The sequence below is a fragment of the Ischnura elegans genome, chromosome 2, assembly GCF_921293095.1.
Source record: "Ischnura elegans chromosome 2, ioIscEleg1.1, whole genome shotgun sequence".
Classification (NCBI taxonomy): Eukaryota; Metazoa; Arthropoda; class Insecta; order Odonata; family Coenagrionidae; genus Ischnura; species Ischnura elegans.
The window spans coordinates 66,529,952-66,548,339 of record NC_060247.1 but is presented as its reverse complement, the minus strand read 5'-3'; the positions used below and the strand labels follow the sequence as shown (position 1 = coordinate 66,548,339).

General features: G+C 35.4%; 1 protein-coding gene across 5 annotated transcripts in view; it reads left to right on the top strand.

The window, feature by feature from the left end:
* LOC124153890 (dynein heavy chain, cytoplasmic) overlaps nucleotides 1-18,388 on the top strand; it is a 116,953-nt gene that overhangs the window by 5,446 nt on the left and 93,119 nt on the right. For 3 of the 5 annotated variants that reach the window (XM_046527274.1, XM_046527273.1, XM_046527272.1), the window contains exons 6-13: nucleotides 4,025-4,245; nucleotides 4,371-4,492; nucleotides 4,695-5,001; nucleotides 5,652-5,960; nucleotides 6,053-6,188; nucleotides 6,638-6,876; nucleotides 6,962-7,096; nucleotides 18,275-18,313. In XM_046527274.1, coding sequence (XP_046383230.1) covers nucleotides 4,025-4,245; nucleotides 4,371-4,492; nucleotides 4,695-5,001; nucleotides 5,652-5,960; nucleotides 6,053-6,188; nucleotides 6,638-6,876; nucleotides 6,962-7,096; nucleotides 18,275-18,313 — 1,508 coding nt within the window. The remainder of the gene's footprint in view (nucleotides 1-4,024; nucleotides 4,246-4,370; nucleotides 4,493-4,694; nucleotides 5,002-5,651; nucleotides 5,961-6,052; nucleotides 6,189-6,637; nucleotides 6,877-6,961; nucleotides 7,097-18,274; nucleotides 18,314-18,388) is intronic. The other 2 variants (XM_046527276.1, XM_046527275.1) reach the window with 1 other exon arrangement.

Genomic DNA, 18,388 nt, shown 5'->3' with positions numbered 1-18,388 from the left:
AATATGATTATGTAATTTAGCTTAAATTTATTTTATCAATTAATTTATCATATTTCTTCAAACATCAATGAGAGAAATTTCATTGCATTGTTTTTCGAAAGAATCAAATTTATTATGCGAATTTACTTTATGTGCAACAACAATAAATAAGTAATAGATAAGAAGATAACATATTTTGCTTTGTTTGCATGGATAAGTTGATTCAATGTATTCCATGTTGCAGATAGACATTTAGAAATGCATTTTGATAGGAAGTGATAAATGTAGAACTTATACAATTGATGAAGTTGGCTGTAGGTGCCATTGGAAGAACCAGCGTTAGTTGCCCATCTATCTGTTTTAGCCTAAAATGTTTTACTAAGTGAGTTCCTGAAGCCCGAATCACACAATCATTTTTTTCCGTCATTTTTGAGTGATCACTCCAGCAATCACTAGAGTGAACACTCCAGCAATCACTAGAGTGATCACTCCAGCAATCACTAGAGTGGTCACTCAAAAATGATCGTTGTTTGCAATTGTGTTTTGCGATCACTTCAATGATGAGGATTCCCATCGATTTTTTCATCACTCGTCTGGTCGCTTTTTCCGTCACTGAAACTGTCACTGGACCATCATAACAGCCAATCAGAACCCATGCCGTATGGAGCGATTGCAGTGCAACGTTTGACAATCGTGGGAATGACATGGGTAAACATAAACACGCTATATATTTTTGTAATGCGGGTCTTATGACAACGAGCTGTGATATCGGAAATTATGCAAAAAGCGACGGTGGGAGGGACCGTGTGATTCAGAAAAATTATCACTTGAGCGATCACTTCTTTGCACTATTATAATTCATTTTCGGGAATACGTCTGCGTGCTATTAATATTTAACTCAACGTTTCGATCCACTTACTGGGAACGTCGTCAGGAGAATGAAAATATAAACACCTATCATACCGTTGGAAAAACTGGTCCATTGTTGTTAAGGTATTTAAAAAAGTAAATAAAAATAAAATAAAAGCCAACTTCTTTAAAACATCTAATATAAAAAAAAAAAAGGAAGATGAAAGGTGGAATATTGTAATTAAATTTTCGAAATGTATCTCTTCCACACATGGCTTAAATTATATCCATCATCCCTGTTAAAATTCATTGGTCTTTTAGAAATTTCTATCGCCTCTCTAATAAGCCGTGGATAATATGCAGATTTTCTTGCAATGGCTTTGGCCTCATCCAGGAGGATCTTGTGTCCTGGCCCCGACATAAAATGATCGGCGACAGCTGAAGTTTCCCATTGCCTTGCCTTCAGCGCCCTTTCATGCTCTTTCAGCCTTGTCACTATCTTCCGTTTGGTCTGTCCGATGTAACTAGACCCACATGAACACGGAATCTCATATATGCCTTCCATTTGTAATGGGGGAACAGCATCAATGACGGATGGAAGTAGGTCTCTGATCTTCCTCAACGTGCCAAACCTGGTTTCAACGTTGGCTTTTCCAAGGATGCGAGCAATCCGGTCCGTTGTTCCTGATACGTAAGGCAGAACTGCAAAAGCACTTGGTTTTGTTTTCTCCATCGGGGCCTTGACTTCCCTTAAAGCTCTCCTAATGAATGAATTAGCATATCCGTTTCCTTTTAAAATAGAAATAAGATGTTCCATTTCACTTTCTACGTTATCTTCATCAGAAACGGCAAGAGCTCTATGTCTTAAGGTCTTGATAACGCAGGACTTCTGACGCGGGTGATGGTGTGATGCCGCGTTTAAGTACCTATCTGTGTGGGTCTTCTTCCTAAAGACCGAATGTCCCAAGCTTCCGTCTTGCCTTTTCCTTACTAGAACATCAAGAAACGGTAAGGAGCCATCTTCTTCGATTTCTTTGGTGAACTTGATGTTATCATGAATATTATTCAGGTGTTCATGGAAATATTCAAGAGCCTCTTTCCCGTGTGGCCAAATAACAAAAGTGTCATCAACGTATCGGAGCCAGCATACCGGTTGATATTCACTTGATGAAAGAGCATCGGCTTCAAACTTCTCCATGAAGAGGTTAGCTATGACCGGAGAGAGAGGGGATCCCATAGCAGCTCCCTCTACTTGGGAATATATTTCTCCGTCGTAGCGAAGATAGCTGTTTTTGAGGCATAATTCTGCGAGATCGGGTACATAATTAGGGAGCCCTTTCTGAGTTAGTTCCCTTAAAATCAGAACTGAATCATTAACCGGAACTTTAGTAAAAAGACTCACAACGTCAAAACTGACCAGAATATCATTCTCTGATGTTCTTAAATCCTTTAGTAGCTCGATGAAATGGCTTGAGTTTTTAACGTAGGATTCGGTACTCCCAATAAAGGACTGAATGTCTCTAGATATATAGCGGGCCAAATTATACGTCGGTGAGTCGATAGTGTTCACAATCGGTCGCAGAGGTATTCCTGCTTTATGTATTTTGGGAAGTCTATACAGTCGTGGAGTTTTAGAGGCATGAGGAATAACTTTCCAATGATCTTCTTTTGGAATGGAGGATAGCTTGATTTCTTTCTTCACTCGATTTTCTAAGGCAGCTGTCGGGTCCTTGTTAAGTTTAACATACGTCTTATCATCCAAGAGAGAACGGATTTTAAGCGATCACTTCTTTGGTTGCGAAAAGTGATCGCTCGAGTGATCACTTGTCGCAACGAAAAAAATGATCCTGTGATTCAGGCTTTAGTAAATGAATATTTAGTTTTGTAATGAAAAATTAATTTTTAGGCCTGATTTGTTAAGTTTTCAATGGACAATTGTGTTTGATGAATTTCCCGTAACATTTGCCCTTCCTTCCTGGAAAAAATCTTATGATTAAATGCAAAGCATTGGAAGGATGCATAGTAAACATGACTTTAACAGTTTAAATGGGAATAGGTCATTCCATGCAACCTGATATTGGAGTTGATCCTTGTCTTCTCAGGTTCTTATGAAAATTGGTGTACATATTTGCCTCCTCGAATATAAAATACCATTTTAAGCCTTTTTCTAATGTAAAAAAATGGCTGAATACTGGTAATGTGCATAATGGCAGTTTTTTGCAAATGCATTTTTTACAATAACACATTTTCCAAGTAGGTAAGGATCAAGATGTATAGCTGTTCAGGGAAATTTTTTTGCCTCGTTGTTTTGGAAGAATCTGTGTCAAAAGACCTTGGAATTTTTTTTTGGATGTAAGAGTGCGTAAGTTAAAAGGTAAAAAGTAATAATGGTGAGAGTTTATTTGTTCCTAGTAGGCAATTGTGTCCAAGTGGTCTCCAAATGAAATCATAAATTTTTCTGTCTCATAAATGGAGGAATACTTTCCATTTTTGATACAATATTCTAAGTAGAGCCAGTATTTGAGGAGTAAAAATAAGATGTTAACATCTTATTTATTAAAATGTTTAATTCTTTATTGTTTGGGCAATTTTTTAAACAAATATCTGAGCAATTATGTGATTGCTCTTTTGGATGTTAATAGATTGACGTATAAAAATTAGTCTTTAAACTCTGTTAATGATTATTTCTTCTCGGAAAATGTCACATTGACAATTTGGTGCTCACCAAACACAGCCATTATAAAATATACTGATTATTCTTCTCTTTTTTGGATTATCGATAAACAATTCAATTGATGTTGAATTAAAACTTTTGGGCTATGTCGCCGCGTCAGATTTTGGGTGGCCCCAACGTTTCCCGACCGATGCTGGTCGGGAAACGTTGGGGCCACCCAAAATCTGACGCGGCGACATAGCCCAAAAGTTTTAATTCAACATGACGAGCACCCGCGAAAGTTTTAACGAAGAATTAATTCAATTGATGTTTGATGAGGCAAGCATGCATACCAAATTTCATTAAAATGGAAAGGTCAAGGGTAACTCTGGCTAGAGTTCACAAGCGATGGCCTAGTAGAATCGACTCGGGCCTTCAGAGCTAAGCCGAATTAAGGTTATGCACAAAGAATTCATGAGAAATCATGTATAATATTCCTTTCTTTTTCACAAATTGTTGATGTTTATCTCTTGTACATCCTAGGTTTGAAGCAAGCAATAGCAAAAGTGAATGATTACAACCCACTGATGAAGGACTTCCCCATAAATGATCTGCTTTCTGCTACAGAATTGGATAGAATACGTACAGCTGTACAAGGTATATTCTCTCATTTGAGAAAGATTAGAAATACCAAGTACCCTATCCAGCGGTCACTTCGTTTAGTGGAAGCTATATCTAGAGATCTTGGAAGCCAGCTTCTTAAGGTTTGTGTTGTTGTCATTATGAGGTTTTATTCTTAGAAAAAACTGAATGTCTTGCTGTAATTACAGGTTGATAGGTTATTCTTGTTATCCAAGTCATTTAAGAAAATATTTAACTTTTTGTTTAGGTCCTAGGTACTCGCAGGCTGATGCATATACCATTTGATGAATTTGAAAAAGTGATGACACAATGTTTTGATGTGTTTTCTACATGGGATGATGAGTTTGATAAACTGCAGGGATTGTTAAGGTAAATAATTTATGTTAGTAGTTCTATGTTATTACAGTTGAGCAATTTAATTCAGTCCTCAAGTCAAAGTTGTCCACAAGTTAGTGGTGTCTATTAATGGTAATTTTTAGAAATCTTTAACTTTTGTTCACATAAACTTTGTAAATATTTTATTGGTTAGCAAATTCACTATAATAAGTGAGTGATTCTCCATGTCCTCTAGGGATGTCATCAAGAAAAAGAGAGACGAAAGTTTAAAAATGGTGTGGCGTATTGCTCCAGCACATAAACGCCTTCAGGGACGGATGGAAAACATGAGAAAGTTCCGTCGGCAGCATGAGCAGCTTCGCACTGTCATTGTACGTGTCTTGCGTCCAACTCTTGCATCTCGTCAGCAGAGCAGGAGCCAGAGCCAAGCACCCGGAGCAGGAGGAGATAACATTGTTGGGCAAGTTGCTGTGGAAAATGTAATTGTTGGTGGGAAGGCTGATTCTCTTACATTGGAAGCTGCTGATGCCAGTGCTATTGAGGTAAACTAATGTGTTCAAATTTTTTTTCTTGGACCTGTTCAAAATTATTGTTCCCTTTTAACTAAGGGTATGAGGTTCCTCCATAATTCATTTATTTCTGAGTTCTATTGAGACTCCATTCAATCCTTAGATGCTGATCTTTTGATTAAAGAAATTAATTATTTCTCAGTCCCTCAGGATGAGAGCACGGTATGCTACCATTACGCAAAAGAGTCCTTGAGGCAAGGGGCAAAAGTTTATGACTGCATTCGACGTGACCATATTTTTAATTTCAAGAATGCTTTTTTCTTTCGAACGTGGACCAATGTGGACAGAACCCCTAACTGTATTCCTATCTTAGTGTCTACTTTCAAACAAAAAAGGTTTGATCTTTGTTCATGACATCACTCACATGAAGTCTCCTTGTAAATTTCTGTGTAGGTTTGCAGAAGTAGTGGAGTTGTTCTTGCCATTCATGCTCGTTTTATTCTGAGTTTGTTTGCTGGCGTTTGCCATGAAGGCATTTGAAATATTATTTTTGTATTCCCTTGATGATGAGGTAAAACCTTCACTGTTGTATACATGTAATATGCCACTCCTCACATATGGCTCATTGTCGCTGTGATTATTTTAATAATGTGTTTAAAGTGAGAATTTCTTTTTCCCTATAGGAAGTAAACTTGGCTTATGAAAATGTGAAAGAAGTGGATTGCTTGGACATATCCCGGGAAGGACTTGAACTATGGGATGCAGCTGTTCGTCGATATGAGGAACGGATAGACCGTGTGGAAACACGAATAACAGCTCGTCTTCGTGATCAATTGGGAACAGCAAGAAATGCTGCAGAAATGTTCAGAATTTTCTCCCGATTCAATGCTTTGTTTGTGCGACCACACATAAGGGGTGCAATTCGTGAATATCAAACCCAGCTCATTCAGAGGGTGAAGGATGATATTGAAGGGTTGCATGAGAAGTTCAAGGTATGTTGTGAGAAAATATGTCTGAAAGCTCTATGATATATTTAGAAGCAAATGAATGAATGGGCTAATCTCTTCTGTCATTTTTGCCTCAGGTGCAGTATCCTCAAAGCAAGGCTTGTCGAATGAGTTACGTGAGAGATCTTCCTTCTGTGTCGGGGTCCATTATTTGGGCAAAACAAATAGATCGCCAGTTGACAGCCTATCTACGTCGGGTGGAGGATGTCCTAGGTTAGTACTAAGTTTTTTTTACCCTTTCATATCCATTTTAATTGAAATCTCTATCATGCCGGTATCCTTTGGATGTACACATTTTTAATTGTGTTATTTAAGTTTATCATAAAAAAAATAATCTATCCCTGAATTTAAATTTAACATCTAATTATTCTTGTTAACAAAATGAAATATTCCTCAAGATTGAATCATCAACTTACCCATTAATGTCCAGTTGTTTCTTCTTCTCATGAATGTCATTGAAGTGTTTTTTTTTCCTTTTTTAACTGGCTTTGGTTGTGAGAAAATTTTTAAGTAATTGAAAGTTATTAAAATTATCAACCTGAAATAGCTCAGAAAATGTATGTGCAGAAGAACATTTTTAATAGATGCCTATTTATCTTCAGATTTATAGATGTGAGGCTTATTCAATGTCAATTTAACTACACCTGTCATTTCTTTTTTAGGGAAAGGTTGGGAAAATCACATCGAAGGGCAGAAGTTGAAAGCTGATGGTGATAGCTTTCGTTTGAAACTAAATACTCAAGAAATATTTGATGATTGGGCCCGTAAAGTTCAGCAGCGTAATTTGGGTGTTACTGGTCGTATTTTTGCCATTGAGAGCCAGAGATCGAGGGTTGGGCGTGGTGCTGTGCTGAAACTGAGGGTTAACTTCCTTCCGGAGATAATTACTCTTTCAAAAGAAGTTAGTATTGATTTCAAGTTAAGATTTATTATTTATTCTGAAATGGTGAAAATTAACTTGATACTTAATGATTTTTTATTTTCAGGTTAGAAATTTGAAAAATCTTGGATTCCGGGTCCCCTTGGCGATTGTGAATAAAGCTCATCAAGCAAACCAATTGTATCCATATGCCATATCACTCATTGAAAGTGTGAGGACGTATGAAAGGACCCTGGAAAAGGTAATTAAATATTTTACCTAAGCTAATGATATGTTTACAGTTTAAGTTATGATTTCGCTTCACTTTAGATAGAATATGATTTTTTGAAATATGCGGTTTCCTCCATTGTTCTGTTGACTTATGTGGTATAGCATTTCTTGATGTTCTGTTATTTAATTTCGTTTAGTGAGTCTACATATAGGAATATGTTATGGTAATGGCTTAAAAGCTGTTTTTTTGGTGCTAATAGTAAAAGTTTTATCCTGGGGAGTCTGAATCGTAGCATTGGCTAATTAGTCCTGATGAAGTTTCACTTGTCTTCGATGTAAACTATTATAACTAAGTGTCTGACTTAAGACAATGGTGTGTTTTTTTGCAGCCTTCTGATTTTTCCCTTATACGTATCTTTATGTTTTGGTTTAAAAATTTACACTCATGATTTCTTTCTTTGTGGTGTTTCAATCTTTTTGTATTTCAGTATCATAACCATACCATTCTTTCTCACAGTGAGAATCTCTGAAGTTAGGTGTGAATGTGAGTGAGAGGCATTGATTTTTGATTTCCTTTGTATAATGCATCATTTGTTTGTCCAAAATATATATTTGGTGGAGGTTTGTGATTTTTACTCATTTTTTGTGGATGCTGGATTTTATCCTTTTTTAAATTCTTTCTTCCTGCTCTTTGTTGATATGGTTGTGGGCATACACTGTGGACTCTGGTGGAAATTATTTAAGTTGCTGTTGAGCATTGATAAATTTCTCCTTTTGGTGATCCTTCCAAATTCATTTTTATTTAGGGTGCATTGTTGGGAAATATATTTTCTTTTAATGTTGATGAGTTTTGCAAACTGCGATACACGCTTTCATTGATCCCTTATTTACAGTTCTCTTAGTCTCCTTCTGATTTTATTTCCTTGGACTCAAGAATTGTTCATTATTATCTTCCCATTTCAGTTTAATAGGTGAATCATGGCTTGTTGTCAATGGGTAACTCACAAAGTTCTTACCATTCTAACAAATGGAGGATATCATTTTAAAAATATTCCTTTCTAATTTTCAGTGTGACAGTCACTTCTTCTACAAAATTCTTTCCTGGTTTTTGTTAAGTTATTAATTTTTCTTAATCATGCATTTTGAGCAGCAATAAATAGATTGCTATATTTAAAAAATTGTGAATCTGAAAATATAGCTTATAGCTTTGTTGTCATCATGTTGATAACTTCTGTGAAAATTTTGTTGACTATGACACCTGTGAAGGTAATTAGGATGTTTTAAGACTTCCATGGATTCTTCAACTTAATTTCCAGTGTGTTACCATCATGCTGAACTCTTCATGTCAATAAAATTTGGTGCTGCATGGTAAATATTACACTCAGCATGCTACTTAAAAACAGTTCCTTCAATCACAGTGGCTGGAAGTGATGAATCTGTAGTAAAGTTTTGTTTCATTGGACCCAAAATATCTGTATTCAAATGGAAAATATGGTATTAATGTGAATCTGGAGACATAAGCTATGCAAGTAGTTATGTATTTAATATAAGTTTTTTGAGCACTTTGCGAACATCATTTTTTATGATGCCCAGAGAATGAAGACCATATGAGCCATTACTAGAGGTCCATGAAAGTTTTATTTTTTGCTAAAATTCATTTTAAAACCATATGATTTCGGTGTTACATAAAATGTTGGCTGTGTTATCATAATGTTTTAATTTTTGCTCATTTCTAGGCGTTTTATGTTTTTGTACATATTTCATGAATGCTTATACTTATATTAATCATTTTGCGTGACATTTAATGCAATTTTGATGTTGCAAAATTTCTCATAAAACCGAATGAAGGAAATGGATCAAGTTGTATTGGTTCAAGTTATATCAATGGCTCAAGTATTAATATTATTGAGTGAGCGAGAAAAGGTGTACCGTGAACACTTCACTTGATTATTTGTCTTTGTGAGGAAGGCTAGAGCATAAATTGACCAAATGGTACTGAAATTTGTTTTCAATTTCACTATATTAATTTAGACCAATAACACAATATTTAAGCTCATGCTGCTTTTTTTCCCTTTAATTGGGTTGTAGTCTTGGTGAACACGATCGGCAGACTACCTGTTATGTATGTACTTTGAGAGCCATTCCCAAATTTTTCGATTATCAAGTTTCTCTACACTGATTCCAGCATTTAAAAACCTTCAGCAGTAGCCGCAACAAACTCCTCTTTCTCCTCCTTCACTTTCCTTGATTAAGTAACTGTCTGTTCAAATGATAGCTGGTCTTTCAAATTCAAGTCTTTTATCGCAAAATTGCACAGTAATAATTTGTCTTTCACATACTATCCTTCTGAGCTGAATTCACTCATTTGATTACATCTGTCGCCTATTGGTCAAGAAAGGCAGTGAAAGAAGAGTGGATAATTAAACACTATTGGATACCAAGAAACTTGCACTGGGGGTGTGTTGAAATGATTTCTTTTGCATTGAAGCTCAGTAGAGTGCCAAATATCCGTCGATCCATCCGCTAATACGTTGCACCCCCTCTCCTCTTAAGCTTTCTGTTCCTTCCTTTCCATCCCCCAACTGCTAGTACTTCATGCTTTCAAATTACCATAGGTCTTATAAACAAGTTGAATCGTGCCGTTGACGGCTTATTGACGGTTAGATGACCGCTCTTTCGCGGCTGCGTTAAATTTCTTTCAGCACATCATTGAATCAGAATATCTTCCGGAGAGAAAGCACGTCATTCTGGACATTTATGAGAATTTCAGGATGGATAAGCGTGAATCGCAGAGAGAGGCTGTGATAAATTTAACGGCAAATTCTGGCGGAGACATCACTGCAGTGCGTGATATTACACAAATGCAATATGCACAAGACAAAACGAGCCAATTGACTTTGGAATTGTAAGGAGATAGAGGGAATGAACATCAGCAGTGTTAAAAATTGTAGGCTCGGGCTTCAATCAATCGTGACTTGTTATATGTGATTTTTTTGCTAATTCATGTTAAATTTGTGAAAAAGGCAAAATTTCGTTTTATTTATGGATTTCATGACTTTTCATGTTATTTCGCTATATCGCTTATCGCAAATTTCATGGATCTCTAGCCATAACAAAGCTGCCTCTATGCACAGTTAGGCTTCAAAGATCATCTGAAGAAAGAATCTTATTTAAATGCCGATGATTCTACATGATGGCGACAATAGCATGTTTAGTTTTTAACCTTGAGCTAACCCAATACCTCTGAGGGCAACAATTAATTTATGAGAACATATTTCTTGGGAGCCATCTCGTAAAATATTAACAACAATAATGGAAGTATTTACAGACTCTGTCAAAACGTCATGAAAACAGCTTTATTTCCAGAATTTTACTGGTCTTACATGTGCAAAACTATGGATCTTCTTCAATATCTAGAATATGGAGCAGTCTCTTTAATGAAAAAATTAGCTGTACAAGTATCATAACTATATACATTTCAATCAGTCTGAGTAAGGGGTGGGTTTACTCTGCCACATGTACTAAATGTGTACTGTTTAATGGAGATACATTAAAGTAACAATTATTATTAGGCTAAACGTAATAATAACAAAATATCACACTTTACAATGTGGTATACATCATTCTTCATTCTTTCTGATTTAAATTATGATGACCTGTATCTTCATTGAAATTTGGATAACTTATCTGGAAGACCTAAGTTATGTGTAGTTGTCCACTTGTCTCAGTAATTTTGGGTATTGCTTCCACCTGTATTGGCATGGGGCAGCAATGATTTTGTTAGGTATCTTATTAGTGCAGTTGAGTCAAAGTCCGTTGGTTTTTGACCTTAGCACTAGCAGGTGTACCAGTTAAATCATTGTTATTACAAGCCATCACACATAAAGTACCCAGAAATGCTAAGAAATTCTGATCATCACCCTGGAAATCAGTATACCAGTGGTCTACTGGATTCATCAAACCTCTCCTCAAACTTCCCAGTAAGACATATCATTTTTTGCCTTGTATTTTGAGAAATTTGCATCCTTCTTTAATTCAAGAGTTCTCTTGCCCGGGATGCCTGGGCATAAAACTGCCTTTTCCTATTTTCAAGGTAAATATGTTTTTGATATTATGCACATTTGGCCCACTCGTTTTATGGATTTCATCTTTGCCTGCTAGGAATTTGTGTGCATTACAGGGGTTCTATACAGTTGACCTTGTGGTGGAGTTATCCTCATGTTACTCTACTACCCCCATCAATCTCTACTTGTAAGTGAACAAATCTGTAGGATCTTTGGACCCGTATGCATAGTCAAATGTCAAAATCAACCTTAGAGGAGGACAAGTGATCAAGAGATGGCACCTCCTTTGCATTGCACAGTCGTCGGAGTAGGCAATCTCCTTGGAGCGCGATAGATGTTGCCTCTTCCAGTTAAACTCTTGAAACAACTGCAAATAAATAAATTTCTTTTCAATTGAAAAAATAATGCATAAATTAAAAAAAACTAATTCAAAAACAGTATTTTCATTCTGCAACTTTAAGTATATTTATTTCTCCTCAAAAGGTAAACATGAATTTGTAATTGATAGACATCAAATCACCATTTGCTCATACATATTTGCTTCCGCTGGTGCTCTCCAAAGTTTTGGTGTGTGTCATAAATTAGTGGATGTGTATTAAAACACAGATAATAATCAGTAAAACGAATACAGATGGAAATATGCAAGTAAAACAACAGTGTATACAGATGGTCACAATCGGTTTTAATGATTTGTTAGTGGTACATGTTTAACTTAAGTATTCCTCTCAAATAAGTTGTACAACATTAAATAAAACTCATTGTCCCTTGAAATATTATTCTGAAACAAGAAAGGCAAAATAACATGTTCTGGCAAGGAAAAATAAAGATAAACATACACTTAACCAGTTACACGTAATTTTTTTGAGAGCAATATAATAAAAAGAATTGATCGAGAAGTTGGCTCCGTGGACAAAAATATTTCTTGCTTAACCTACAGGATATCAAATATTCATTACCCCATACCATTGTACTCAGTAGTGGATACAGGAAAACTCAAGGGGGCAACAAAGATATCTTCAGCTACCTTTTATCACAAAGAAAAATCAGGTTGCTTGCAAAATTTAAGAAAGTTTTACTTATACAAGACAATGCCATCTTACGATATAAAAGAGTTAGAATTGTGGTTCTGCAATGTTAGGCAAGGGGGGGACAGATACAAATAGGGGCATGTGCCCCCATTTGTATATGCCAATGATTGTACTTTATTGATATGCCAAACGCAAATTATTTTGAATGCACATAACTGAATGCTTAGCATAAATAGCACTAAGAATGGAGGATACTGCCCAATGTAATAAAGATCCATTATATTCCTCTTACCTTGAATAAAAAAAATCAGGATTTTATATTGAAGCTGTGATACTGCTGGTTGAAAAAAATAGAATTTGTAAACCTAAATTCTTAAGATGCCTATGACGTGTTAGGAAGTTGAGTGAGAGGTGGGGGTCTGACTTTTCATACGGGCTTTACTTTGCAATTGTCTCTAAAATTATTCTCTTCCTCATTATAACTAGGTACTTCATTCGTTGTTCTACTTATTTTTCTTTCCACCTTAACCCTCGGCCTCCACCTGGTCAATACTTACGTGAACTCCACCTGGGGTCTTTTTTGACCCCAAGCCGTAAATTTATAAACAAACAGTTATTTTTCAGGAGATTTTGAATTATACCGTTTTAAGTGATAATGAAGACATAAGTAAGCATTTTTATTGTTTTATCAAGTAATATTAACATTTTGAAATACAATAACATTTATCCTAGAAAACTAAAAAAATTATTGTTCATCCAGAAAATTTCTCTTATAATTTTTCCGTTTCAGTCCAAGACAAAAAAACAATTACTTTTATAAAATTAAGTATTGAAATAAAAACTAATCTATCTTACAATCCTTCACATTTTCTGCAGGATATAATGATATTTGAATGATCATTATAAACAAAGACTCCACATTTTTCACACCTCCGATTCATTACCTACCGGATTCTCTCGGACAAAATGAACAGCACCTAGGTTTTTTTCTACGTAGTGGCAAATCCCTTCTACGCTGCAGTGGAATAAATGTTCAAATCCTGCAGAGTTAACTGCTTCCCTAATTACTTGCATTCGTGTCTGAGGATTTTTCAATTGTCTTCTTATCTTTGGTTCTACTAACTTCTTTGCCAAATCAATAAAAAATTTTCTCCTTGCTCCCTTTTCTGTTTCCCCGTTGAAGCTCTTTGAATTTAAAACAAAAGCAATAAATGCTGCAATATCAATAATATAAAAATAGAACAAGAGGTCATCTTCTTGTCCTACGCTTTACTGAGTAATGTCTTGCCATTAGATCTACAGTGTCGACACCAGATTTTGTATGACAATAAAATAAAATTACTTTTTTTATGTTCACCATGACTAACATCAAATGACCGGTGTTGAGTTGAAACTAGAATAACTGCCTCTCTTGGCTTTGGGACATATGAAACCATTAGCGTATTGTTTGCATGAGAAAAAATACTCGAATGCTCCTCTCGTTGCTTGGCGGGTAACATCACCCTCGGAATTTCTACGCGATTTGAACTTAGTGGAGTGGTGGTGCAATGTCCCTCATCTTCACTGTCCTCAAACTCTGACGAATTTTCTTCTTCCACTATCACGTCTGTGACATCCTCTTCTATTTCAATTCATTCCTCTTCATCACTGCTCAATTCACAACTGTCCATTTGTATGTCTTCGTCATTGTTCTAAAAAATATCATTTAGTACCTGATATACCTTAGCACCTGACCTGCACTATATCCCCAGCTCAGCCGATGAAACTCCATGTTTACTACAACGTTTTGAAGGTACAATTTTTTACTGGTCCCACAAAATCGCTTTCGATGTGGGCTATGCACCTGCAGAGCTAAAACGAAAATAAGGCCTGACCTCCTTGACATGAGAGTTTCGCATAGACAGCGGTGGCTAGTTCGAAAATTAGGAGGAAGGGGAAATCCTGTGACAAAGTAAAGGTGATGAATCATAATCACAGTTGAGGAAAATTGTCCCCTAGAGTATTTTCTTTTCCTTCTCTAATGCACCTTCTGATGACATAGGGTTACGATGGTCTAAGAGGCCAGATAGTGCCTTCGACATAGGCGTTCCATGCTTTTATTATTTCATGAGTGAAAATGCTAAGTGTTTGGCATGAAATAATATGAGGATAATACATCAACATGATACCCTCCGAGAGAACTCAGGCAGGTGGTGGCTATTTTCACTCAATCTTCACTGGGCCCACAATTACAATATCTGTGATACATTATATTCAAAATATAGCTATAAACGGAGGAAAAGATATTGGATTCTACGAACATCTTCAGCAGGAAAGACGGAAACCAGCTACCCAACTCATGGGAAAGAGTGTACGTGGAGTAAAAAATACTCACCCTCTGCCCAAAACCCTAGAGGTGGCTAGGAGTTTATCATGTAGATTTAGATGTTGAACAGAGTGCTCCAACAAAAATTTTTATAGGGAAAAAAAGGAAAACACGAGGAAGGATTGACTAATAAGATGAGCCCAGCCTTGAATGAATGATATAAAAGACGATCTCTACCTCCACTGCACTCCAGAGACCTACAGATGCTAGCAGCAATGCCGGCGAAACTGTTGTATATGAAGAAAGACACACATGGTGTATAACCCGGAAACTTTAGATCTGAATCTTCATCCCACCATGAAAACCTACATAAGGATTACCAACCTTTCAACACGTTTTATCAATTATGTTTCCACAGATATACATTTCAAAATTTAATACCTACACAGTCTCCACCTGGGGTCAAATTTGACCCCACTCATGAAAAATAATCCCATTCGTGAATATATCAAAATTTTAATTAAAAAATGGCATGAATTTAAAGACAAAACATGCGGGAAGGCATATCTGTAACATGGCAAGATAATCTGAATTGAGTCAAAAATTGCAGACATTTTATCAACCTTGGGGTCAAAAAAGACCCCAGGTGGAGTCGGAGGGTTAATTGTATTCTTTTTATTTCAAATGTGTTGCTAACAGGTATGCATTTATTTGTTTGTAATGTAACATTTCTTTTTTCATTTAGGGTCAGTGTCAAGTGAATAACTAGATTTAAGTTTTTCTCTGGTTTACAAACCTTTGGCATGTTTCCAGGGTGCATTGAAATAATCCAATTTATCAAATGTATTCAAATATTCCAATATATGTATTAACCGCTAATATTCCCATGTGTGTGAAAATCTTGGACCCTATTTTGAAATGGAATATCACTCAAGAAAGATGAAATGAGATGCTGTTATTCACTTTCAAAATTAATTTTTTTCAATGAGCACTCTTCAGACTTCTCCAGGTTGTGTTAAAGTACTAGGATGCATTCAATTAAGTTCAGTAGTCAGATTTTTAAATTTAATGTGGTTGTTATTGCTGATAAATTAAACTCTTAAAGCAACTGAACATTAAAAATAAGATTTCTTTTCGATGTCAGCTCATGGTAATGAGTACACCCACAAACTAAGCGACATTGGACTTATAGGGTGTATACTTCTTATTATTTATTTTTTCAGGTGGCTTTGTTCCTTTGGTTAGGGGTGAAATCTTTGCTTTGGTTCTCTATTCTGGTTCTTAATTTAGCATTTATGTAAGTTCAATTTTCAACAGATGAAGAGATTTTTCTGCCTTAATGTTAATGCTATCTTCAATGATTCCAGTTTCATTCAGACGCTTATCTAATTAGCAAAGAAAATCATCCCAAAGATATTGGTTATAAATTCCTGTTCCGTTTTAGTACTTTATAAGCTAAATTAAAGATTTTAAAAGCAATTTTTTGCCTGAATGCATGTCATGTCTATGATAAGATCAGTTTTTTTTCAATTGATCATCTAATTAGGGTAAAAAATCATCCCAAAGATCTTCTCAGCACCAGTTCTTAGTTCCTATTTTTTCTTTAGAATGAAGTGAACTTTTTTTTGGGAGAGATATTGTAGAACAGCATAGTGAAAAGATATGGTGCTATCAACTTACCCATTTTACACTGCCGGCCTCGGTGGCGCCGGGGTAAAGTCCCCGACTGCTAACCTGGAGGTCGCGGGTTCGAATCCCGCCTGGGTGGTTTGACCACCAACCAGGGCATGGATGTATGTGATTGTCAAACAAGTTAATTGTAAGAGAGGACTATCTAGTCCTAAATTCGCTTGTGAAATAAAGACGACATTATTATTATTGTTATTATTTTATTATACCTAATGATGACTGCAAGCCAGTTGAAACGTGTTGTAGAGTTTTGAAAATAAAATATATAACCTTAGGTACCTCCTTTTACGAGAATGTAGCTATATGCTACCAACTCTGTAAATGCAATGTAAAAAATAAATGAAAGTATGAAAGAATCATAGGTAGTAAATATTACTGGTTGGAATTTAACACCACTGGCTGAGCGCATCACCAAAGAATTTTATCTTTGTGATGGATAACTGCAGTTGAGTCAGTAATTTTTATTGCCATTTATTGATTTATAGATTACATGTAACTTACAGGGTTCCAAAGTTATTGAAAACTTACATGTAATCCAGGCACATAATTTTATTTGCATATATTGGGTGCTGTGAAACTGTGAAAATGTCTATGAAAGGGCGAAGAACACAAATTTAACATCAGTATTATCCAAGTAATATTCATGTTTTCCTTTTTGATAAAAATTCTTTGAAGTGAGTCTTAATTGGGAGTGCTAATACCTTATTGAATAAATTAGTTTTCTATAGTTTTTTTTTGTGTGTACTAGTGTCTTTGAAAAATGTATCCCCCTTGTTTTATGACCTTACAAATTAAATGAATTAACTTATGCAAAAAAAACCTTCCTTGAATACTTGAGTGTGTGATCTACCTCTAGAAGAAACCTCCAATTGTGTGTAATAAATTACCTTACAGGTTTTTGAAAAATGTGTGAATGTGAACTGTCTTTTGCATGCTTGAGATTAAACTAAATTTTTATGCCAGCATATTTTCTTGGGGAATGTTCAAGTATTATATTAACATCCATATCGGTTGGGAGGCCTGAAAGTTTGCATACTTTAGCTGACAAGTGGCGGAGGGGGAAATAGCACTTCTTATGTAAGACAGGAGTGCCTTAATCTTTAGTGAAGGAAAGAGTGGGTTGTATACATATTTTATATCTTTGGAGCGATTGTTTTAATGGATTTCAAAATAATATCTACTAAGTTGGAAATGCCTGAAGTTTTTAGGTAGCAGAAGGATGATGGCATAGAATAATATAGTACCACATAGTTGTAGAATGTCAACAGTGATATAGTGGCACTTTTAAGGCCAGTATAAGAGCACAATGTAAGTGGAATAAATTTTTGAATACTTTTTCTCTTACAATTAGAGGAGTAAGGGGGTGAAAGATTGCTCGAAAAGAGTAAATTAGTTGTCCTTAGGGAGTAGTTTCAAAAATGACTCTACATATTTGCTTTTCTGTGTGTCTTAAAAAATCAATAAACCTTTTTCAAGCAAGTGAGGGTTTGCAAGTGCTCAGTTCTGCGTTCGTAGTAGAAATATAAAATGTGCTAGTGTAATACTTGAACGCTCCCTTAAGAGTTTTTTGAATTACCTAATTTATTCTCCAAATGCTGGTGTGGAGTTTCAGTAGGCTTGTGTAATAGAGGAATATTATTGAATATTTTTATCAATATTTATGATTTCTTTTGCATCAAAAAATTTATTATCGTTAAAAAAATATTCATTCATCATGCCGATGGCTATTTTTGTTTTTTAACTGATTTAATCCGTCTACTTTTATTGTTCCAATTAAGTTTTAAAAATTTATTTTAAAAATTGGTTTTTTATGCTTTTTGCTAAATATTCCTTTAAGTTGTGTAATGTGAGTGATTATTTTGTACTAATTTTTCTAATTTTGATAGAAGATAATACTGGAATGTGCATTTATTTTTGAGTGCAATGATTAATAGACTGTAGCTGTGGAGATTTAAGTTTTTTTTTTTTAAATCATTGCTTATGTTTCCTATTTAAATTAACAAGAAGAAACTCTTTTAAGTGTGTGATCCACAGGAATATTCAACATTCATTGGGTGCCATAGCTGTTTTTGTCAATTTAATCAATTATTCACTCATTGTTTTTTGATTTTTTGGTGATTTAGCTTACCAACCGGAGTTGTCCCCCTAGTCCATCAATCAAGGTAGTACATATTTTTGCCATAACTGAATGTGGCCTGAAATTAACTGCTTCTAAAGTCTATCATGTAATGTTTTTC